The sequence below is a fragment of the Triplophysa rosa genome, linkage group LG9 (assembly GCF_024868665.1).
Source record: "Triplophysa rosa linkage group LG9, Trosa_1v2, whole genome shotgun sequence".
NCBI lineage: Eukaryota > Metazoa > Chordata > Actinopteri > Cypriniformes > Nemacheilidae > Triplophysa > Triplophysa rosa.
The window spans coordinates 17,380,737-17,406,549 of NC_079898.1; the positions used below are offsets into that span (position 1 = coordinate 17,380,737).

The 25,813-nt window shown below is 40.3% G+C and overlaps 1 protein-coding gene across 6 annotated transcripts in view; it reads left to right on the plus strand.

The window, feature by feature from the left end:
* The first annotated feature begins 100 nt into the window (after nt 1-100).
* The window catches only part of tacc2 (transforming, acidic coiled-coil containing protein 2), a 55,490-nt gene continuing 29,777 nt past the window's right edge, over nt 101-25,813 (plus strand). For 5 of the 6 annotated variants that reach the window (XM_057341721.1, XM_057341725.1, XM_057341726.1 and 2 more), the window contains exons 1-5: nt 9,076-9,228; nt 13,226-13,455; nt 15,239-15,367; nt 17,105-24,115; nt 24,541-24,918. In XM_057341721.1, coding sequence (XP_057197704.1) covers nt 9,091-9,228; nt 13,226-13,455; nt 15,239-15,367; nt 17,105-24,115; nt 24,541-24,918 — 7,886 coding nt within the window. In that variant the 5' untranslated portion in view covers nt 9,076-9,090. Of the gene's footprint in view, nt 118-7,586; nt 7,667-9,075; nt 9,229-13,225; nt 13,456-15,238; nt 15,368-17,104; nt 24,116-24,540; nt 24,919-25,813 lie in introns of those variants that run through there. The other variant, XM_057341722.1, reaches the window with a different exon arrangement.

The following is a 25,813-nucleotide window of genomic DNA, read 5'->3' on the forward strand; positions in this document are numbered from 1 at the left end:
AGTTTGATCCCACAGACATCTGAAGCCATTTAGGAGGATCTGCCTTGTGTTACACCACAATCATCCCACTGCTGTCTTTACTAATGCTGTAGTGGTGAAAGTCTCCTCTCCTCTCAGGTCAGTGGTTAGTGTTAGGATATTAGTGTTTGTAGATTTGTTATCTGCTGGTTTGTTTTGTTTTAAATTTACCAAGTTAAACAGGGTGGGTGATGTTTTTTGCAAATAAGGGAGAGAGTTGCTGTCAGCGTTTTATCTTGCTGAAGGGATAGTTACGGTAACTTATTATGCAAATGTATGAAGACAACATCGGTTTAGATTAGCGCTGTGTGAATGTTATTACGAAAGTTATTGTCAGATGTTTCTTCAAATGCTACTTTTTCTACAAAGCATAGTATCTCTATTGAACACTTAAACATTGAATATCTTTTAAGGACACAGCTACTGTATATCTTTTCCTATAACAGTCTTTATCAATACCTTCTGATTGAATTGTAGATGAATTTAACTGAACTCTTACGAATTTTCACTTTTGATAGATATTTGAGATATTAGCTAAACGTATTGTTTGTAATGTCGTGGTAGTGTTATTGTCATCATTTATTAATGTGTCGGCATGAATGTCTTTTATTTTTGTGAAATTTCTTTGCCTGTCCTATTTCGGTTGGATGGCTGCATTACTTTTTATGCTGCACACAACGTCATCCAGCCTGCAGCTGTTGCTTTTAAACCAGCAAATATTCTCAATTTTTCCTTCTTATTCTGGCTCTGCATTTTCTCTCCTCCCCTTGCACGTGTGAGTCTGACAGTTGCAGTCGATAGCACCCCCTTACTGTGCTGCATCTCTTTGCATCACTGCTGAACTGAAAAAGAGAGAGAAAATGTGCAAACACCATTTTTGCATTCTTGGACTGCTGTTTATATAATTGCATTGCTATGTAACAGACCAGGAGCATGTATGTCACATACATACCCTGGGCATTGCAGTAGATGAGGTTTATTCACGCACACACACAAGTGTGTCCCTGCACGCTTGGACTCACTCTCTCGCGCTCTGCCTGGATTGATCAGTGATGCCGTGTCTCTGTAGTGGCGATGCAATTCTGGAAAGAATATTTTTGCAAGCCTTGTAGTGCCTCTGTCACGTCTCCTCAGGAGGACATGGACTACAGGATGGGAAACTGCATTGGAGTCGCTCGCAGCCAGGTAACGCCGCTGTGCTTCTCGCAGAAATCGCAGCTAGAATGGCACGGTGAGACTGACTGAGCTCGGGGGATCCAGCGGGAGGGAAGGAGATCTCCGCTGGTTTTATGGTTGCCTGTGCAGACAGAAAGAGGATGAGGGGCAGTATTTGTGTTGGAATGGACTGACGTCAGGGGGGTATGAAAGGAAGAAGCGTGTTATTTTGGCAGTGTCTTTTGGTGCGGTCTGGAGTGCTCGGAGCTCGAGAGATGAAGAGAGGGGAGGGAAAAGAAAAGGGAACGGAAGGAAAATGAAGGGGGAGGGGCAATAGCTGACAGTTTATGTACAGCGTAAAATGAGGGTGGAAATGAGAGACGCGAATAAATAGTAGCCAGTAACGTTAGACAGTGTTTTGGGCAGCATGGCAACAGCCGAACTGAGTTTATATATTAAGCTGAAAAATGGCACGAGCGAATTAAAGCATTCAAGGAGAGTTAACTGCTGATCCTTTGCAATCAGTGCATCGAATTTGTTTTACACAACAAATGTCTGTTTGTATTATTGTGAATTACCCCCAAGTAAATAATCCATAATTGTTCAGAGATAAATGGGTGTCCGTCAGGGCTGTCACGATATCACATTTCACCCCACGGTTAGCGTGGTTAACGAATTTCTGGTGCATGTATTTTCAGGGTATCTGTCCTAATGGTTTTTTTATGCTATCGTTCATATTCATCTTCAATTTGAATTATTTTGTGTTTTCTACTTTTTGTCCATAACAAATAACAATACAAATTTGAGTGTAAGCATTATTGAGAGAGTTTGTAACCATTTGTGGCTCTTTAAGGGAAAACGTTAAACGTTTGCTGAATTATTTACAATATTATAATATGTGTAGAATTAACACGACGTCGATAATCATGTTTTTGATATCACGGTTATTGACGATCACTGGTATATTGTGACACCCCAGTAATGCTTCATTATAATGTCATACACTACAGTCATTATACACTCACCTAAAGGATTATTAGGAACACCATACTAATACGGTGTTTGACCCCCTTTCGCCTTCAGAACTGCCTTAATTCTACGTGGCATTGATTCAACAAGGTGCTGAAAGCATTCTTTAGAAATGTTGGCCCATATTGATAGGATAGCATCTTGCAGTTGATGGAGATTTGTGGGATGCACATCCAGGGCACGAAGCTCCCGTTCCACCACATCCCAAAGATGTTCTATCGGGTTGAGATCTGGTGACTGTGGGGGCCATTCTAGTACAGTGAACTCATTGTCATGTTCAAGAAACCAATTTGAAATGATTCGAGCTTTGTGACATGGTGCATTATCCTGCTGGAAGTAGCCATTAGAGGATGGGTACATGGTGGTCATAAAGGGATGGACATGGTCAGAAACAATGCTCAGGTAGGCCGTGGCATTTAAACGATGCCCAATTGGCACTAAGGGGCCTAAAGTGTGCCAAGAAAACATCCCCCACACCATTACACCACCACCACCAGCCTGCACAGTGGTAACAAGGCATGATGGATCCATGTTCTCATTCTGTTTACGCCAAATTCTGACTCTACCATTTGAATGTCTCAACAGAAATCGAGACTCATCAGACCAGGCAACATTTTTCCAGTCTTCAACTGTCCAATTTTGGTGAGCTCGTGCAAATTGTAGCCTCTTTTTCCTATTTGTAGTGGAGATGAGTGGTACCCGGTGGGGTCTTCTGCTGTTGTAGCCCATCTGCCTCAAGGTTGTGCGTGTTGTGGCTTCACAAATGCTTTGCTGCATACCTCGGTTGTAACGAGTGGTTATTTCAGTCAAAGTTGCTCTTCTATCAGCTTGAATCAGTCGGCCCATTCTCCTCTGACCTCTAGCATCAACAAGGCATTTTCGCCCACAGGACTGCCGCATACTGGATGTTTTTCCCTTTTCACACCATTCTTTGTAAACCCTAGAAATGGTTGTGCGTGAAAATCCCAGTAACTGAGCAGATTGTGAAATACTCAGACCGGCCCGTCTGGCACCAACAACCATGCCACGCTCAAAATTGCTTAAATCACCTTTCTTTCCCATTCTGACATTCAGTTTGGAGTTCAGGAGATTGTCTTGACCAGGACCACACCCCTAAATGCATTGAAGCAACTGCCATGTGATTGGTTGATTAGATAATTGCATTAATGAGAAATTGAACAGGTGTTCCTAATAATCCTTTAGGTGAGTGTACATTTCACACTATACAGTGTCTTAGCTCTTCCTTCCTATAGTTTTGTGTATTTCATGGCTTAGTGTAATTGAATCATTTAAAAGTGAAACGCATGTATGCTGTTGTGCAAGTGTATGTAAGAGTGCAAATTACTAAAGAGGTATCAGACAAAACAAATGTATAAAATAATGCATGTAGTTTTTATGTCATGCAAAGTTTAGTGAAAAGATTTAAAACTCTGTAAATTACGTGGCTGCCAAACTGTTTCATGTCCATGTTTTGCAAAGTACATGAGTGTGTTGACAGGCTTATGAGATTGTGTTTGTTTACAAATGTTACCAGGAGCCTGCACAGCCCAGCTGACTCTGTCACCACTGTCTTGTCCGAATCATGACATTCCCCTGCCATGGCCTCCCTGTCAACCCAGTGCTTTAACCCCCCTCTGTTTTTGACCTGTCTGCCCGTCCTGCTCAGAGCTTTGTGAAGATAGCAACGCAGTGTGCCATTCGACTCAGGAGAGTTTGTTTTCTGTGCTATGGTGTTGCAGTAATGGACACAATCTACAGCTCTATGTAACTGTGTCACAGTGGACATGGATAAATAAACTGCTCATGCCTCTGTGAGTTAGGTGAGTGTGTGCACTGCTTTTGATTCCGGCAGGTGATTTGATTTAACTTTGCTTTTGTTCTTTTTGTTCTTTTCCGCAGTGAGCTACATCAGTTCAAATGTATTTTATTGGGGTGCCATGGGTTTTTATAGTCAGTCCACTTTTAAAATCTATTTTATCTTTTATTTAGTTTTGATGTGGCTTGGGGCACAAGTTAAATAGTGTTTAACTGAAAGAAAACATATATTGTACCCTATTAGAACATTATTTTTTACCTCCATGTTAAAACAGTAGTCTGCCTGAGGGACGTTCCCATATCACCAGTAATTCAAAAGGCATTTAACACTTGAAAGTAATTTCAGGCATGCTCAAATAATGTTAATGATGTTTAATTACTTTTAGCAATAATAATTTATTTCAATAATATGGTATGATAACTGAGAACATGTTTCTTGGGTCTGGTACTTAGAAGAGATGCCTGCACCAAATACACAAACAGGGCTGAAATTTCTCCAAATTCAGGCAAGGCAGTCATTTTTGATTGGTTGTTTCTCTTAGAACACGTCCAAAAATGGCTTTTGAGAGGGGATAATCAAAACTGAACTCTTCAGTGTATTATTTGCATGCAGTTGTTGTCTAGATATACAGCGCTGTTTGTTTAGAAGGGAAACTGATGCACATGACTCATGGCTTTATGGGAAGCCCTTAAATAACAAGTGACAGACAGGATCTATTTATAACACGTTTCAAATTCAGGTTTGGACTAAAATGTACTGCAGGCTCTAATCACCCAGTCAAGTCACATGCATGGGAACACAAACACTTGAGTGGCAGTCTTATATTGCCTAGTCTGTTTATTATTGTTTATTAGTTCTGTGATCTGGATATGCTACATGATGATCTTTCATGTCTTTCTTTGAATGGATTATGTGAGATAATGTTTTTGAATAATGTAGCAATATTTTATGTTTCTACTATTGAAGGGAAGCTGCATACATATTTCATTGGCTCTTCATGGGTATGCATGTGTCGTCACTTTCCCACATGAACACGCCGGAACGTGCCCGCTTGAGTGGCAAAACAGTGCAAAATTCATGGTTACAATATCATGAAACGCAATTCTGCGCAATATTTGAGTGCCCAAGAACACCTGATTCCTTTGTTAGTCGTAAGCAGTGTTGGGTAAGTTACTCTGAAAAAGTAATTAATTACTAGTTACTAATTACATATTCAATAGTGTAATTAGATTACTGTACAAATTACTCTGTCCAAAAAGTATTTAGTTACTTATTACTAATTACTTTCTATATCCTACATCAACCTTGATTAGTTAAGTGATTGAAGGATAGACATAAAACGGCTTATTTAATTCATTCAAATAAATAATATTAAACTACATAAAGTAGTATTATTAACTGACCAAAGTATTACAAATGTGAGAATTATACATTAAAGCACGGATTTTAAAGTTAGACTTTGAATTTTGATGTCAATTCCACTATTGCACACACATATTACACAAAGGATTTAGTTTAATTACATCAGAAGTAACTGTAATTAAATTACAGAAAAAATAAGAGTAATCCCTTACTTTACTTTTTCAAGGGAAAAGTAATTAAATTACAGTAACTAATTACTTAGTAACTAATTACACCCAACACTGGTCGTAAGGTAGTTGTAAGGATCACCGTCGAGTCCAGTTGCTTGTAATTTTAGCAAATAAGTGTCTGTTTTAGTCCCGGTTTCTTTGCTACTCGTATTGAAAGCAGCCATTTTGCTGGGTGTTTTACCACTCAAGGGAGCGTGTCCCGGCTTGTTCACGTGGGAAAGTGACGTCAATGCATACCCTCTATTGCTATTGATTTTAATTGTGCTTGTGTGGTACTTCACCAAAAACCTCATCAGCAGAAACACACAGAGGACTTCCTCCATGCAGCTCTGACCAGACATCGGTTTTATTACCTTATCCCAATAACAGTCCAATAACATTGTGGCATATTCAACAATGTACTCAAAATTTGATAAACGTTTAATGGATGTTATTGTCGGGATCGTTCCGTCAAAAATTAAATGTCTGTCATTTATTCACTCTCATGTCATTCAAAACCAGTATATGACTATTTCCTCTTTTGAAGATATTTTGAGAAATGTCTCAGTTTGGGTCCATACAATGGAAATCAGTGGGGTCCAGTGTTGTTTGGTTGCCAACATTCTTCAAAATATCTTCTGAAGAGATGTGTTCTTAATATGTTCTGAAGAAGAAAGTCACACAGGTTTGGAATGACGCGAGGGTGAATTTTCATTTTTGGGTGAACTATCACTTTTAAGATCAGACTGAAATGTGACCCAGTCTGTATAAACCTGTCTAAAGTCTCCATCTAATTATTGCATAAAGAGCATAAAAGTTGGATTTCAAGCATTATTTTTAGTATGATTTCAATCGATGGCATGTCATTACTCATGTAATTTATAAAGATATCAAGGTTATAGTTTCACAGAATGTCCTTTACTTTATAATTGTATGTAGAAAACGGTAAATCACAAAAAACATGGGTCACAAATGATCAGTGGTCAATATATTAAATTTGAACATGTATTTTAAATGCACGATTTGATTGCTCACAGCACAGTGAGACATAGGGCGGTCACAAACACCTTCTCACACAATCTGTGAAATGATGAGTTTACCAGAGCATCAGATTAACCTACTGACACAGCTAATGGATCAAAAGACTCCTAAACACCCAACCTGTTCCGTGACGTTAAGTTTCAGTCCTAAAAAGCTGGTAAGATACTGTCAGTTGTGTATAAATACTTTTAATTTTCTATATGTGAACTCTTGAATAGGTCTACTCATTGCATTTAATGATCACACAGGGCAGATGAGATCATCAGTGCTGGGTTTCGCCTGTTGTAGTTGCGGTTGTGTGATGTTCCCGGGAGCTTTCTGCTGGCTACAGATCAGCAGTGTGTCCGAAATGCTGCAGGATGCTGATTTACGTTTATAATAAGCTTGTGGTGCTCCTGAAGGTTGTTATGGCCAGATGTCTGTTAGTCTCATAGAAGGGCTTTTTTCATAAGCTAATAAGACACTAACTTTTATGCATTATGGAGCTCAAGCCAGATGGGCCTGAAAACATGACTTTATTAATGGGGTACGTGGAAGTTTTCCCAGCTGATTTTCCACTGGCTTCTTTGACTTAACCACATTAAGACTTCAGAGAGTAGATTTAATTGTGGAGTCTGAACATGAAGGAAATACCTGTAACTTGTATTGTTTGATGACTGTATAGCTACCAGGTGATATTTAGGAACAGAGGATTAGTAACCGCTTGTTTGAAAGGCATGATTGGTAAATGTGAGATTGTTCTCACCACCCTGAGAATTAAGAAGCTGTTTAACCGGACAGCAGCTCTGCACTTTGTTCTGCTTTCACCAGAGCCTCTTAATCTCAACACATGACACATACTTACAGTACATATTTCACTCCCAGTTTTGCTCAAAGTTCAGCGTTTCTCTTTATGTCTGGTGTAGAAATTGTTTATAAATCCTTGACGGTGTCCTTTGCGCTATCTGGTCCCTCAGCCTGCCGTTGGTGGTCTGATGTGAAGGGGTCACTTTACAGCAACAACATGGGGAATGAGATCAGCACTCAGGAGCTGCCGGTAAGAGGTTTTCTGATGAGATCTGCTGAATAGCTTAGCACTGCAGCGTTTCATCGCTGTGTTCACGTCTTAAACTAGCATGCATTTGTGCCTTTAATTGATTAGTTGTTGTTTGGAGCTGTTGTGCTTTTGGTGATCTGTTAACACTCCCACACCGACTGTCATGCTGCCTGTTAAAAGATGCCTTTGTGGCGATACCACAGGTTGAGACAGAGATGCTCACTTTTTATATCTGTTTTCAATTTGTTGTCAAACATTTGGTCTGAATTTGGCTTTGAAAGAGTGCACGTGAGATGTGCACTCGTTCTGCATGCACAGGTATGTGTGTTTTACTGTTGCAATACTAACTATTCTAGGATAGTATAACCAAAAATGGAAATTCTGTCATCATTTATGACCCTGTGACCCTGTAAATCGTATAGATTAGGAGGATCAAAGTAGCCAGAGATAAAACTGTACGTAAATGATATTATATTAGATTATATTATAGTACATTTTTTATGTTTATAATGTAATAAATACTGGCCTTAATCAATATTAAAAATATTGAGATTCTATTTTCACAGAATGCACAGTAGGCTGATTTTATGAAGGAATTAAAATGTAATTTGATTAAAATGTTTTCACAGGTAGGGCCACATTTACTCATTCCCATATGTCGCTCCAAGCAATGGCTTTCTTTCACAATGCACCTCAAAATTTTAAATTACAGAAAAGACAAAAAAGCACTATAAAAGTAATCCATATATAATGTGTGCTATAGTCTTCTGAAGCCAAACAACACCATTGTGTCAGAAACAGAACTAATGTCTGGAATAGACTGAAATTGAATTGTTTTTTTAAAGTGATAGTTCACCCAAAAATTCTGTCATCATTTACTCACCCTCTTGTCATTTCAAACCTGTGACTTTTTCTTCTTCCGCAGAACACAAAAGAAGATATTTTGAAGAATGTGGTTAACCGGCACCCATTCACTTGCATTGGTTTTGTGTCCATACAATAGAAGTGAATTGGTGCCGGCACTGTTTGCTTACCAACATTCTTCAAAATATCTTATTTTGTGTTCTGCGGCAAAGTAACAGGGTTGAAATGACATGAGAGTGAGCAAATTAAATCATTTTCATTTTTTGGCGAACTATCACATCAAGTCTTTATTTACTAAAAATCTTGCTTGACAGTTTTGGTCACCATTGTCTTTCTAAATGGAAAAAAAGTTCTGCGATACGGTTGGCTATTTCTTTAATCTATGGTTTGATTAATGAATTTAAGTGACCTTAAATAAACTACCCAGCGATTATTTTAACCATTTGTGCTTTGCTTTTTTCATGGATTATTCTAGTCATCTTGGTTCTCAGAGTGAACTTTAAGTGTTCTTGGTGTGCTTCCAACAACAACAGCACTGCACACTTTGTCTGAACTCTGCCATGCATTTCTTCAAGAACGATTGCTTTCACCACAACTGCCCCATTTTATGCACCTATTTGTCTCTGACACAGGAGGTCGCCCCAGACAATGTGGTGCTATTTCCCCCAGAAGAAACACCGTTTGATTCGTTGTCAGAGGTATTGGAGGACTGGTGCATGCGTGTGAATAAGTTTACTGTATCTGCATGGTTTTTCTTTAGTATGCTTTGCTCAGAAATCGACAGGTGATGACAGAGAGAATATGGTGCAGCAATTACAGTTGAATGGTTTTCAAATGAGTTTTATGTGCATGAATGCGTTAGTTCAAAGCTACTGACAGTGAACTCAAGGTATATTTTTATCAGCATGTTTGTTCCATGGGAAAAATGACCTTTGTGTAGCCAACGCAATGCTATCAGTTGAGCTACATGACAACTTTCCTACAGCTCAGGAGCCAAGTGCTCAGTGGAAACAAAGTTATGCCAATGCAATGCCTAAAAAGTCCAAGTCAGTTAACCTTTAAGATTTATAATTGAGGAAGGGGTTATTATGGGGACCCTCACCCTAGGGAGTCATTTAATACCTCATTTAACAGGTCTGTGTCCTATCTTCAGCTTTGAGGGTATATGTTGTTAGTTCACAACAACTTCCAAAGTGTGTCTATAATAACATGATTCCCCCCGTGGGCTACTTGAAAATTGTCCTTTGGCCCATTTCCCAGCATTCACCTGGAGTGTGTACATCAGAGCGCTGCGCTCGATCCCACAGCAGGAAGTGACAGAACAGCAGCAGATATAAGAGGCAGGGGGTATTTACAGAGGGAGCCGGGGGAGGGATCAAAGGACAGAAGCGTCAGGCTGAAAGAGTTTAGCTGGACAGGAGGGAGGGATCAGTACTCATGTTGCCAGTGAGTGTCCTAGTGTGAGCCTTTGTACTACTGACTCTCTGGAGGAGCGTTGTGTGCTGATACACACTTCCTGGGACTAGCAGAGTTGTCCTCGGAAAGGGCACGGATCTGTAGCAGTGCAGGAGCTGAGTCAGGAGTCTGGGGAGGAGAGTGGAACACAGGCACGGCAGCAGCATGTTTGTGTCTTTGCCCGGCTGAACCAAAACACGCACACGTCTCTGCTGACGCTCTCTGGAGTGCTGCACTGTGAAGCTGCAGAGTTCTCTTGCAAATGTGTGTGACTTTTCAGTCAAGGTGAGTTTGCGATTCATTTTGTTGTGTCTTTGAGCTGTAGACTTGAGTTTTAAGAGTGGTTGTTTTTGTGCAATTTAACAGAGCTCAAAATGTGGATTGTTGTACTGGTACGGTTTCGTCACCAAGGACATTTTAAGATATTAAAAAGACATTGAAGTATTGGGTTGAATTTTGTTTAGTAAGAACTGGCTTGAAACAAAATGTTTATACACTTCATTAATCATTGTTTGTGGTGTTAGAGACCTCAGATATAAAACCGTGAATAAATGTAGAATGGTTTTACATGCAAACATTTTTTAAATGTAAATCGCTATGTCAAACCTAAGGCTTAGAAGACCCTTAAAAGTTTTATATACTTTGTCGTGTATGTGTATTTCACAGCTGTCTGGAAGTTTAGTGTTGGGCTCATAGAATTGCCATGGCAACCGGTAGCCCTACATAAGCAGGATCTACAATAGTTAACAACAGGGATTTACTGTAGTTGAGGACAACGTGGTCTGTTAAAGGGCCAGGGTAAAAGAGACCATATGGGGTCTGCTTTTCACGACCACTCATCCTGGAGGTCAAAGAACAAAGGCAGTGACCCTTTAAAAAAAAGACAACAGGTATTGGGTACTATTCCATTCTCTAAGCAAGGACTCTGCATGTCATACGTATGGACCTACAAGAGTGTAGCGCTCGTCTTATTTCTGCCTAAACACTTGATAAACTGACAGATAGTTCAGTAAATGTGATTAACAGTAATTTATGTGTGCTCATTGATGTTGTTGAGGTCTTCGATATAAGTTCAGAGCAGAAACAGGAAACTGTGGAACATGAACTCTAGCGTGAGAAAGAAGATTATTTACAAATAGTATACTGTAGGTGTGAAGAAATGTTTTACAGTACTGTATGAACAAAGTGTTATATTCTTCAAATGACCAGGTATTAACAATGTACTGTATGATCCTTTAAGACATATAAGGTGTTATGAGATTTTTACACTTGCTCATTCCTTAGATTTGAAAATGATGTATAAAGTATTGTTGATAAACCCTTTGGCTAATGTACATCATTTCAGAATTTAATGACAGCATGCATTCAAGGCATGGACTTTGCAAGTTTGTGCCACATCCGATAGCCTGTGTTATCATACTTTGATAATGTTCCAAAGAACGACTTTATTTGCTTTAATGAAAGCAATTAAATCTGACCTCGTGTACAAAGACATGAATGTCACAGATTTACTTAGATTTCATTTAGTGACCCAGAAATCTCCCAGATTATTAATGTGTATTAAAACCCCTTTTAAAATGTGGCTTTTGTACAGCATTTTTTAAAATCACATAAAAGCCTTTGTTTTCTGGTCTGAGACGTGTAAAGAAATCTTCAGGCTGATGGAAGAATCCTGGAATCGTCCAGCAGATACTACAGTAGGTCTCAGCTTTGTTTGCAATCCAGGTGAGGGAGAGAGTAGGAATACAGCAATACAAAACAGGGATTGTTCCTGTGTGAGAAATGCACTGTTCTTCACAAGTGTTGCTGTTTTTTGTGGAAAAAGATTTTCATTCCAGCCAGCCACCTGTTACTATTAAACATGACTGATATTTCAAGGCCTTGCATTTATTCCTGATTTGGTGAACAAATTAAAACTCTATTAATGGAACCAGTCCCCTCTGGTCTGTTTGCTGTTGGGAGAGGATGTTTAATTTAATACTGTGTGCCTGATTTGAATTGAGTGATGTTTGTGCTCAGAAAAGCCTGGGAGTGCTGTAAATATTAGTGCATGAAAGTGTCTTAAAGCTCAATTTTGGGTGAACTATATAACACATAACCTGAAGTAGGGGCGGTATTATGCGTGTGTGTATAGAGTGTGTACAGTGCTCAAAGATGATGGAAACGATCGATGGATGAGGGGTTTCTGTGTAATGCACCTCTAATGTAACTTTTGTTCCCGAGAACCTGAAACATGATCCTCTTTAGCTCTACAAAGACTCGCCTGTGAATCGTACTGTCTTTCAATGAATGTGTTTTTAAGGGTTTAAGGGAGTATTTCCTTACAAAGTATTTATTACACAAGTGAAAAGAGAAAAAAATATCTCAGACTGTAGTGTTGTGTGATGTCATTTTCATGTTTGATCTAGTTTAAACTTTTAAGCAGTATCGAGCTTTTGAAGTGATGTGTATATTTTAGATTCTGTGATTATGTCACACTTTTAAGTCTCTTCAGTCCTGCATGTGACAGTCATTTTTACAAGAAGAAATATTACATGTAGTTTCTTTGTCAACTGATGAGGTCATAAGACAAAATGTTTAAAAATTATAGAACAATTAACCCTTCAGATAGTTTTAGTTAAAGTGTCGCAATAACATGTTGTCTTTCTTCACGCTTGTTTTGGAGGTTTGCCATTTAAATTAATGCAGTCATCCATGTAATGTCTCTAGACATTTAATCTGCAATTATGTGTTTAAAGTGCAAACAGTGTGATTGTCTGTTTGGCTGAATAAGGCTAATATCTAATATCATTTGGTAAATAGCAGTAAAACCTGTTACCACATTAGTTTATGTCCTTGTAAGAAGGCAAATGTGTTTGAACAGAACTGAGTCACAGTATGGTATAGAGAATAAATTGTAAAACATTGTTTTTTTTTAAAGAGTTGTCTAAACGTACTGAATGACAAATGATCAGGGTGTGTAGTCAAGCTCAGTTTTTATTGACATGGCAGGTGTGTTTTCTCTGAGCACAAATGTGTGTGTGACTGTGAACAAATTGTAATTATTGTAATTGTGCAAGTATATAAATTATTTGAAAGTATAATAAATTAATTTGAACAACTAAGTGTTAGGTGAACATTTTTAGGTACATGCTGCCGGTTGATTTACTGATCTCAGTAACATTGAACCTAAAGGCTGATTCAAAACAGAGCCCAGCTGCACCAGACCACAGTCTTAACAGTTTTTATTGCTTTTCCCAGGCTGCAGTCCACGCTGACAAGGTGAGCCCAGAAAACGAGAAGTCTAACGGTGGTGAGAACGGATCCGTCCATACGGACACAACTGCAGCGGAGCCACAAGTGTCTGATGAAGAAGACAAGCAGCGTAAACAGGAAGAGGAAGATAAAGATGAGCTTGAGTTTCCTCATGATCTGCTGCCCAGCATAGACCTCAGCACCGAGCTCAATCTCACCTGGGGAACCTCACTTGGGTAAACGTCATTTCTCTTTTACTGCTTTTGAATCTCTTTCTACTCCCTGCTGGGAAAGTTGGATGCAGTTTTCTTCAACACTGTGGTCTAAAGTTGTACAGCTAACCATGTTCCAAGACACAGCTACTAGCTTAAACTGGATTTTTTAGTTGTTTATGTACATAAAGCAAAGTGTGTAAGATCGGCACAGACTTCTCCTTAACAGAATTGTAACCAGATACTTAAGGGCAAGTTTCAACAGGATAACTGATTCTTTCGAAATGCAAATCTTTCCACCCAGTTGTATTTTGCATACACATGTCAAGTACAAATATTGCATTCCCCTGAACTCTAGAAAGATAAAACATGTGATAATATTGGTCCCTGCTTTAATTTGATAAGTTTTGAAACTTAAAACTACAGAGTAGATCATCCTGACACTCAATTCTGTCTCACCTTCACAATCACAGCAAAACACAGAACGTACTCTCGCCTTTATTCTCTTCCTTGTACTTTGTCGGCTGGATAAACACGGAGTGAATTTCCATTAATGTCTGACTCATTTCAATGGAAATTTTGACTGAATACACAATTGGCTGGCCTACAGAAGACCGTGCCAGTTGTTAAAGAGTACATATTACGAGATCATGTAAATTACATTTCATGCAGTGTGTAATGTTGCCGTGTGTGAATGTAAGCAGTCTTCCAAGTTGTAAAGCCGAAGGTGAATGAATAACAAAGTTATTGGCTTGGAAAAAAGGGAGTCAACTCTGAATCATGCAAACGAGTCGTGCCCTAGTCCGATTCGGAACCGCCGTGGATTTACGTCACTACATATAGTCCACTCCCCACCTACGTTTTGCTATAGACTGCCCGCGAAAACTTCTCCCCCAAACACTGTAGCTCGTGAGCCTCGTGAGCGGTAGACTAATCATAGCAGACTAGACCATCTGACCAATCAGATCAGAGTAGGCTGGTGGAAAGAGGGGATTAGATGGATGATTCGCCGAACAAATCATTTGAGAGTCAGTCAAGAAGTAAGGTAAGAATAACTGCCTCTTATAACAAAATAATTTAACTTTATAATAATAATGATGCACATGATTAAAAGCTTCAATATTATATATTATTATTTTATTACATATATATAAGTTTTTATTTTGATTTAGCAAGAGTTAAAACAACAACTGCATACAGAAGTCTTAGAAATCTCCAAGCAATGCCAAACAACTGGATAAGTGAAATGTCGTTAAATAGAAATAAACTATTTAAAGAATAGCATGTTTGGACTTGAAAAAGGAAAACATTTCTAAGATGGCCTGTCTTTTTATCTAAAGATGCATTTACTTGAGAATTTATAAACATTATAACAGAATGTTTTGTGTTAGTTATGGTTAAATAGTTATGGTGTAAGAAAAAACATTTCTAAAAAAACAATTTCTTATTGTTTAACACAATTTAAGTAAATTCATATTGTTTTAGAGATTTTTTTATATTTTATTATTAAATATATTTAAGAATAGTACTATATTTACTTGAAAGCTAAAAAGAAGTACTGCTCAATAAAATAATTTTTTACAGTGTAACCAACTCTTCATTGACATACAACAGGTTCATTTCTAGGAATCAGAGCTGTGATTTTCTCACAAAGTATTGTCATAATGCATAAGCTGTTACTTATAAGTGAACTGTTTGCGTTTACAGCTCTATCAGTCATTTAATCTTTCAGGAATAGCCCCAGGTTTAATGAATTGAGTGGCTCATGTTCGACTCATGGGTGTTTATTGTGCATGTGTCTGTGTAGCAGTGAGCAGGTGAGCTCAGATGATATGAAGAATGGAACAGTGGCACAGAACGGCACTGCCAACCCTCTGCTGGCAGGCTTACAGCACTACATGGAGGCCAGTCCGCCTGTAGTGGGCCTCATGAAGAGGTAACAGAGACATCATGAAAAAGGGGACAGAGAGATACCAGATAGAGAGTCTACGTAACAAATAAATCATTTAATTTGGCACAAAATATATTTATTCATAAATTTGTTTAGATATGGTAATATCTCTACCTCCATTTCGTGTGGCTGTTGATGTGGCATCGGTTTGCTGAAGTGGCTTGGAGTTAATTTTCTGGACATGTTTGAAAGTTGAGCTGGTTTGCTGTGAACTAGTGTTTTTTGTTGGTTTGTGACTTCGACAGCTGCAGTGGCCCTTTAACACACTTGCATGAGGTGAAAGTGTTTGGCTTATCAGATTTTTCTACAGCTCCTCAACAGGAAACTGTGTTTGAGTGTGGTGTGTGTGTGTGTTTGCGCTTGTTTTGTGGACGTTTCAGACTGTGTCAGTTTTTTCCTGTTTCCAGCACAGTCACATGCAGTATGGTTGTAATTGCATAGGGTTGCACTGACACAGATGACACAGATCTTTATTCCTACTTGACATGTTTTTAAGTTAACTTCTCTGAGGAGTGTCCTCTTAGTTTGACATTAAGTAAGCAATACATTTCTATATGTATATAATTTTTTTGTTTTACATTATGTTCCTACTCCTACTTCCCTGAAAGGGTATACATCTTTTTTGTTCTACTTTATTTACGCTGCCTGACCACACAGAAGGGAGTGGTTCAGTAATTCATGCAGGCATATGCCAAAAGGCCTCAGGTTTTAGCATACACACACATAATTGCAGTAACTTACACTGCAGCACAGCTGCCTCACTTTCCAGTTATGCCAGAGTATGGCTTTAAACTTTTTTTTCTGAATAGGAGTGGCAACCAGTCATAATCGTTTGCTGAAGGTGGCGTGGTTGGATCTGCTCTCATGTACTGTGCAGTATATCATCAATCTGACAGGTCACATGACCTTCGTGGGCCAATCAGAGCGTGTGGCTTTTTTCTCCTCTCCTTTGTTTCCCTTTGGGGGGTGAGGATGATTGATAGATTTTAGTTGAAAATGACAGGAAGAAATGTTAGGTAAGCAGGCACGGGGAAGGCAGTGTGGGGAACCCAGAGCTGTCATATTACATCAGCTGTAACTGTTTTATTAGTTTTTTGCTCACTGACTGTGTTTTAGGTTCTGAAACATTAGTTACTTTAGTCATAGTGATTCTCTAGGCTCTAAAGTGTCTGCTGTAATAAGTGTTAAATGCACATTTTGTGAGTTTTTGGATTGCTGCTGGAATCATAGGTAATTTGTTAATGGATGATAAAGGCACTGATGCATTAACCTTGCTCTGAAACAGCATGTGATTTTTATGCCTGAAAGACAGTAGAGGAAGATTTTTGCGAAGTCTCTTACCAAGTAAACTGCTCACATTTAAACCTTTTAAAGTGATTTAGAAATATGAAACTTTCAGAATGTTGATTATAATTGGACTGCAAATTACACATGATTGCTAATGATTTGTGCTTTTCAAGAGCAGTCAAAATTGCAATAGGGAAATTAAGTTGTGTACCTAATCAAAGATTGAGATTGTGAGTATGATGTGCTTGTTTTAGAAATAATATTTTAAGGCTGTGTGTTTGGTTTCCTGGCGTTTTAATGCATTTAGTTTTGCCATTGCATGAACCCTCATCCTGTCGCATCCGGAGTGTTTGGCTCGGTGTGAAATACTGAATGTTGCTCACATCAGATTCATTGTAACTTCTCCAACACTCTCTTTTGGTGCACCCTCAATAGCTGTGATGCCGACCAAGTCTGTACTGCGAGCCCATCAGAGCCTGAAGCCCAGTTATCAAGCACAGCTCTGGAAAATGTTCCATCCTTTAAACCTTTGGATGCAGTGGACTATGAACTTGAAGAAGCTTTTAAGGAATGTGAGAACCAGATGGCTGTTCTTGGCATGTCCTCCTTTGAAGACACCTGGACTCCAGGTGATGTGGACAGATGTTGCTCAGTAGCCCTGCCTGACTTTGAGGAGGAAAATAAACAAATTGAGAAGATTGAAGTCAAAACGGATGCTGGCTTGTCTTCACACAAACTTGAAGAATCTCATGAAGGTTGCCATGGAAGTGATGGAGCACACAAAAATGACTCATTGGCAAGCGACGAGGAGGTGTTTAGCTTTAGAGATTATGTACTGGGAAAGAAGGAAACTAATACAGGCGCTGTCAGAACTGATGATATAGTGGGCTGTGTCACAGAAAACTACAGTGAGGAATCTAGTCAAGTGTTAGACTCAGAACAGCAAATAAAACCAGAGACAATAATAGACAAAGGTGAGAACATACCAAATCAAGAATTGATAGATAGCAGGTGGACAGGTACACAAACTATTTCAGAAAAGCAAACACTTATTCAGTATCGATCGATACAAGATGTATGCTCGGTGAAATACACCCAGGAGGCCGAGAGCACAGAGGGATTCAAAGATTCAGACAGGATTTACTTTAATGATCCAAGAGCCACTCAAGAGGCAAATCCTGTGAACGAAGAACTAATGAGCTCAGATGCACAGATTCACAACTCAGATGTAAACGTAAAAATAGATCCACACAGTCATTTCATAAGTGACTCAGCCACGCTTACTGATAAACACACTTGTGAAACATTGTTTTGCTTAGAACCAAAAATAATCACTCAACCAAACATACAGAAACACATTGAGTCAGGGACACAGAGGCAGAGCAAACAAAAAGAAACAAATACAGAAGTAGAATCAATTTCAAACCATCAAAGAAAGGAATTAGTTCTCCCCAAACAGCTGAGCGCTGAGGGTAAACAACCCATTTGCTTCCCATCACCAGAACCTGACACTCACCTAGCTCATCTTTCCCAATCTGGGGCTCCACCTGTCCTGATACGCCACTCCCCAGAGGTGCTTGAGCAACACGATGACCGGGACGGCACAGATGGTCCCTGCGAATCAATATCAGATGGAGAAAAAATACACCACAACCACGGTTCGATTGGGGAAGTCAAACATGAGAAAAATGTGTCCGTTGCATCTGCAGTTGTGATTGATTTTGGCCGAACTAACTCTGCCTGTGAACATGAGCCCACAGGGAGTCGTGATTTACTAGAATGGGGGAATGGACCTCCTTCAGGCAGCAGGGTAGACGTGCTCACGCCAGTGCGGGGGAATTCACACTCACTGAGCCGAGCTGGTGCAGGAGAGGAGGAGGAAGAAATTGCCCTTGAACAGATTTCAGCAGAATTTGCTGGTGATACGTGGTTACGAGGAACACCCACGAGGCTAGAAAAGATAGAATGCGAGGGAGAGAAGAGAGGTGATGCGTACCGAAGTGCTGCAGAGAGAGAATCAGCAGTGATAATTTCGGACCTGCTGCAAGCAGATGAGATCTTAAAATCAGAAAGAACACAGAGTGAAATTACAGTCGAGCAGGAGCAAAAATGCATAATTTTTCCACAGATTAGTAGCTCACCTGTTCAGCGAGTGGAAGAGAAAGTAGAGAGCTGTGACAGCAGAATGCCACATAACTCATCAGAGAGTGAGGAGAAGGGAGGGGGGCTGCCGATCGTACTCTCACCAGTCGGAGATGATAATAGTGTCTCAGTTGGCGCAGAGGACAAAACCCCGGTCATCATTTCCTCTGCAGGCGTCCTGGGAACGTGTGAGAGGAAGGCGGAGAGCTCCCGGTCGACAGAGAGAAAGGGAGAGGAAGAAGGGACAGAAGAGGAGGGGAAAGGCGGAGCACAGACCGTAGCACATGCCGAGACGTGTACATCCCACAGCATCACAGCATTGGCGACACAAAGTGAGAGTCATATCATCCCTGGTGTCACAGATGATGCATCATCTGCTCTGACCATCAAAAGAACAAACGACTGCGACTCCATCAACCCACCCCATCCTCCCTCCCACTTAAACACCACGGAAAGAGAAGCGCAGAGAGAGGGAGAGGCTTGTTTGAATCGGAGCCCAAGTGCGTCAGGAGACGACTTGACAAGAAGCGATAGATCACCTCCACCAGCACTCTCTTCTGAAAGTGAAGCTCTCATAGCGCAAGCCAGCGATCAACAGGTACAGAGCGCTTCACAAACTGGAGACACGAACGGTGACACACCCATCAAGACAGAAACACAGCAACAAACACAGGCAGTAAGTCCAACATCATTTAAGCCACAGCCAGACATGAAGAATATCAATGAAATGGCTGTCAACCTGGAAGGACTTGCATCAAAAAGCAACCGCTCTTTTGGGGATCAAAAGGATAAAATGTTAAAATGCCAAATGACTGAATGTGCATCTTTGCCCCCTCTGATGGTGTTTGAGAAACTACGTCACCCAGTTAAAGAGACCAGCTTCAACTTTGAAGGTTTCCTCAACACCAACAAACCACCACCGACCCCAGGCCAACCGCAAAACAAAGAGGGAGATGAACCAGGAGCAAAGAACAAACCGGTTGTCTCTGAGGAAAAAGAGAACAAGGAACATTTTGAAAAGCAGGAAGAAAAGAAACAAGTTGAAATTATTTGTAATGAGCTGAAAGACTGCAGAGAAGAGGGAAAAATCCATCAGGAGCAGAATGAGAGTACTGAAGATATTTGTGTTAAAATGGGTAGTTCTGACAAAAATGGAGAAGTGACAGAAACCATCAAAAACCATCCTGTGATCCCTCTGTCACATCCAGCTGCAGGTGAGAGTATCAGCATTTCTAATACAAAGCCTGTGCATTGTGAAATTCTGAAAGAAGTTGAAAAAAGTAATGAGAAGAAGCAGGAAAATGCAGAATATTCCAATGTTACTCAGATCAGTCCAAAAGTTGTGAATGAGTCAGCATCCACTGACAAGAATAGTGATATACTACAAGATGTTTCATTACAAGAGAATAGAAGTTGTGAGGACAGCACCTCTGTGGATTACGTGGGATCCAATATCACTGTATTTGATGCGGATGAACAGAAACATACAGAAGTCCTGCTCACAACTACAGAAATGAATGATGAGAAATGTATTTTGACTGAAACAGGTGATATAGAAAAAACAAGCCAGGAGCATAAGTTGAACCCGGAACAGCATGCATGTGAAGATGAGCCACAGGTAAAAACAACCTCCATGTCTTCAGAAGCAGCCTTTGCCTTAGACACCGATAGCACGGACCTCTGGATAATCAATACTATGTGTTTATCTCAACCAAACCAGAAATCAAACACCGAACAGCCTGCTACAACCTCAGAGATGCAAATTCTGCCTACAGCAGATGAATACACAGACAAACTGCCCTGTCAGACTGAATCACAGCTGAATGATGAAATAATGACAAGCGCTGCATTGGATGCTGACGACAAAACCGTCCCTTCTCCTGCGGTGGAGACTTCAGTTCCAGCACAAAGAGATCCTTCCTCAAACAGCACACAAAGCACTACCAGTGATGCCAGGGATGTGTCTGTCATTGTACTAAGGACTCCAGGCCCACTGCTGAGTCATTGCAAAGCCATTATTGACGGTGATATTGCTTTAGCAGGAGCTGGGAAGCACTGCAGTGTGGACAGTGTATGTGATTCCCACACAGACGTTGTAAAGGACATTAAAGGCGACGTAAATGATCAACAGTGTAATACGAATGAAGAGATGGTGACACAAAATGCAGATGATCCATCCCATACTGTTGGTGTCTCCATGCAGGAAATTGCAGCTTCATGTGGATCACGTGTGTTTACGGCTGATAGACCAGAAGAGGGATGTGGTTCATTGCTAGGGTCAAAGAGTCCAGAAATAGATGAAAATGCAAAGGACATTAGAGAATTAGATGTTTTTGTAGAAGGGAAGAAAGATTTAAACTCTGAACATGAAGAAGATTTAAGTGGTGTTTCTATGAATAGTATAACAGTGGTCGGCACAATAGTTCAAGACAAGCAAAATAGTCAATCTCATCTCTGTGATGATACATTTTTTGAATACAAACCACCTGTTACACTACTGTCAGATCCTCCCTCTGGTCATGTAAGCTCAACATCATTAGGCAGCGAATTACAGTCCATTACCAATATGCAAAACTCTTCAATAGAGCCAAGCTCCTTTGAAACAACCTGTGCTCATGAATCACTTCATTCTCAGTGCACTTCAACAACACAGAAAACTCCCAGTGAGGACATCAAATGTGATTTGCGTGTTGCACAGAGCGGGCCCCATACGCCTGAGGAACCTGCTCTTCATGTGTCTTCAGACGATAAAGAAATCATTGAAGGTACAACTGAAGGATTCATGCCGGTGATTGGAGGAGAGGAGAACAAGAAATGTATCCAGGAACCTCAGGGACGAAAACAAATTTCCTGTGCATTAAGTGAGTTTAATGACTTTAAGGAAGTAGGAAACCAGCAAAACAATAGGAAGGAGTCAGCAATGAAAGAACAAGCGGAAAAGACGTGCAGAAAGCAGGAGGACAACAAAGATGATGCACACACATTTCAAGAACAGGATGAAACTACTGTGAAACCTGGAGAACATGTTGATGAAACAGAAGAACAGAAACAAGAGTTAATAGAAGTGGATGTCGAAAATGACTTTAGCAAAGAAAAACAATTGCATCAAACCATTAAAACTGAAAAAATGCAGGAGGACAACAAAGATGATGCACATACATTTCAAGAACAGGATGAAATTACTGTGAAACCTGGAGAAAACATTGATGAAACAGAAGCACAGAAACAGGAGAAAGTAAAAAATGACTTAAGCGAAGAAAAACAACTATATCAAACCATTCAAAGTAAAAAAATGCAATCTACTCCTGTGTCTGATTCTGTGGTAACCTCAGAAGGGTGTATGGAGGAGGACCTGTGTTTTAAAGAAGAACCACGTGTAAAAACTCATCCAGCTTTGAGCCAGTCAGATTTGTTATTTTCACAGTCCCAAGAGAACCATCAGCAACCAATGTTTATGGCCGCCTCAGAAGTAGAATTAGTTATGAAGGGGACTACGGATAAAAGAAACAGTTTAGCAAATGCTGAGGCCAATAATTATGCAGATGCTGAGGCTAGTGAAGAGCAAGACAAATTGATTGTGTGCTGTACACCAGAGGCTCAAAGTTCTGTAAACAACAAACCAGAGAGTTTCACACTGCTGGAAGGTAATAAAAGAGGTGATATAGTCGACATTACATGTCCACAGAATGAAGAGCAGAGTGTTCAAACGGCAGATCTTAGTGGTGAGAACATCCCATTTCCTGATTGCGGTGAAAGCAGCTTGAGAGAAAACACAAACCTAACAGAGCAGGTAGTAAAAGAAGAGAATGAATTGGTGTCATTGGCTTCTGAAAATACAGAAAATGAGGACAAGGAAGCTAAAGAGGAAAAATATCCTCCTGTCTTAGCATCACAGGAAAGTGAGAGTAAACTTGAGGAATGTATCAACTCACAGAATGTATGGAACGAAATTCCTGATGCCAAGAAAGACTCTGAACAGCCTGTAAGTCATACAGACGGATTCACTGAGTGTCCCAGAATCTCACACCATGAAGCGGTACAAAAAACAGAAGAGCAGTGTTTTAGCTCGGTTACCCATGGAGACACTGAGATCAGACCTGATTCACAAAATGATGTTGTACAGATTCAAGAAACTTCTACGTTTCAGCCAAAGGAGGACTCAGATATTCAGCCCTCCGATGGGCAGCTCTCCACAATCGTAACCCCTGATTCTGCCTCTGTGCTTCCGGAAAATATTAAAGATGAAAAAGTGACAAGTATGGATCAGGACTCCAAATTTTCAGGAAGTCTAGGTTTGAGCCACCCAGTGCAGCTCATTGGATCTCCAAAATGCAGTTCTGAATCTGAGACATCAGTGCCGACAATAGATCAGCCTAATAAGTATTTGTCAGAGCAAATCTCACACTGTACCCAAAACACAGAGAAGCAGGATACACAGTGTACTAAACAGCAGCTCACACATTTAGTAAATGTAGATCCTGGAAACAAAATTGGTACTGTTAAATCAGAATACACTGTTTTAAAGAAGACACAGCAGGCAGAGGTAAATGAGCTCAAGGAGAATGAGGAGGAGAATAAGACCATTGGAAAAAAGGATCACATGGAAATGTCTGAGAGTGCTAAACTTAAGTCTTCAGTGTCTGTTGTTGAGGAGAGCAGATCCAAAGATGAAGACAATCCGAGCAAGTTGTCAGTACTTTTGGATGAGCAATCTGTAGTTCTCAGGGATGGAGAAACCATCAGTAATGTAGACCTGCCAAAAAAAATTGCTGATGAGACATGGACAGAAATCAAACAGGCTGCTGTCAATATGACATCATCATGTCCCAATACATCTGTCTCTTCACCCAATGACTCCCAGGATTACCTTCAGCTCCCTTCTGAAGTTTCTCAAGAGTCTAGTCAGCAGGTCACTACATCTTTTGTGCAATCTTTACCTGAAACAGCCACAGATATGGTCAACATTAAAAGTGATCAAAATCCTAACATAGCAGATAGATCTATTGAAGATATAAGATCTGTTTCCATCAAAAACACAGTTCAGAACCTTGACATTGAGGCTAAAGAGGAAAGCAGCAATGTGTCTGAAGGTGAAGATGGTTCGCTGGGTTCAGCACAGGTATCACAAGTTAAGAACAGTTTATACATCCAGTGCCCAGGTGTAATCTCTGTTCCTGCGAGCTCAGGTACAGTCAACTCCCCTGAGAGTTCTGATTGGCTCAGAGATCTAAAAGAGGCAGCGGCCATGTCTCATATCATTCCAGAGCACAGAGATGAAACAACTTGTGGATCTGCAGAAAACAGGTACTGCAGCTGATGTGTTTTTGTGTATTTCAAAAAAGGGATAGAGTGGAAGAAAGTGGTCATTGTTTTCAAAGTAATTTCATTTGATATCATTGTTATTTTTCCAGTCCAGGTATAAAGTGTGAGAGGTCTCTATAGAGTTATTGCAGCGGTTGCTTATGAACATTGGCATTTTGAGTAAAACAGAGCCAAGTGCAAGTTGTACAGCCTATTATCTCCTGAGAGTGACCTCAACAATGACATCAACTCATGCCCTTTTGTGTCAAGAATGAATCCTTTCATACCCACGCACATTGGGCTTCTTATGTTTGAGAACACATGCACTTACATACGCAGAGGCTGTACACTTCTGATAGGTTCTTTGCTTTGGGACAAACACTGAAGATGTATTAATCTGCTCTGCCTGTTTATCTTTTCTTCTCCAGGCCACTTGGGACCCTCAGTTCGTATCAAGCCGAACCAGAATTCAAAACTCCCACTGAGGAAGGTTTCCCCCCTTTGCCTGAGAGTTTTTCGCCTGAGATCGAGGATAATTTTCCACCTGTACCTGAGAGTTTTTATCCTGAGATCGAGGACAGTTTTCCCCCTGTGCCAGAGATTTTTCCCCCTGAAATTGAGGACAGTTTTCCCCCTGTGCCAGAGATTTTTCCCCCTGAGATTGAGGACAGTTTTCCCCCTGTGCCAGAGATTTTTCCACCTGAGATCAAGGACAATTTTCCCCCTGTGCCAGAGAGTTTTTCCTTTGAGATTGAGGAGAATTTCCCTCCTGTGACTGAGCAGCCAGAAGAACCATCAGACTGCAGGTAAGACCTTTAGTTTGTTACTGAGTGTTGCTGATAGACTAACCACATTTGATGTAAGTGCCTTCAAGTAATTACGGTATGTTTTGAATGAAATTCTGGTCGGATCTGACTTCACCTAAAAGTGAACCATGTCCTGAGTTGAGAAGGTTACCTCATGTAATCTACAACCTCAGTTAGCTTGCGGTTTGCCAAGGAAAGGGTCTGATAATGATCTATTTTTTAATAATATTCCCCAGTCTCTCTTCATTCTATATCTGCTCTGCTCTAGCCGGCACATAGCAGATGAAAGTGGACCATTTGCTGCCTGTCAATCACAGCTGTTAGCTTAGCTCCTCATCTCCAAAGACACGCTGGAGCCACAAAGACCGATCAAGAGGAAGAGAGTCTGTGACCTATTCTTGCCCCAGAATCCCCACTCTCATTTGCTTTCCACATATGTGGACTAAAGGAATTTCGGCTGTTTCTGACTGTGTGTGTGCGCGTGTGCACGTGTCTACTTAAGCATGCGTATGTGTTTGCTATTTGCGCCAACGCCCTCACATGAGGTCATAGCAAGAGGCCTGTCAGTCAGGAACAAAAGCCATAGTTCAGTGCCGCTCCAGTTGAGAATACAATATTACCCTGTGTGAGGACAGAGAGATTAGACAGACAGACATAAGATGAGAGAAAGAGAGAGTGAGGCAGTGTGGCAGTGATAACTGACTATTGACTGTAGAATTAAAAGAAAATAGTCGCACGCTTAGTTTGTCAGGTGCTTTTTCAGGCTATGGACTCTGGGTTCTGATCTTAGGTGAGTTCTTCTGTATATTTCCTTTGCTTTTTTTATACATAGTGGTGTGAGTTGCTGGGGAAAGGTGACAGATGCTTTGTGGTAGTCTCTCTGGATTGGTGGGGG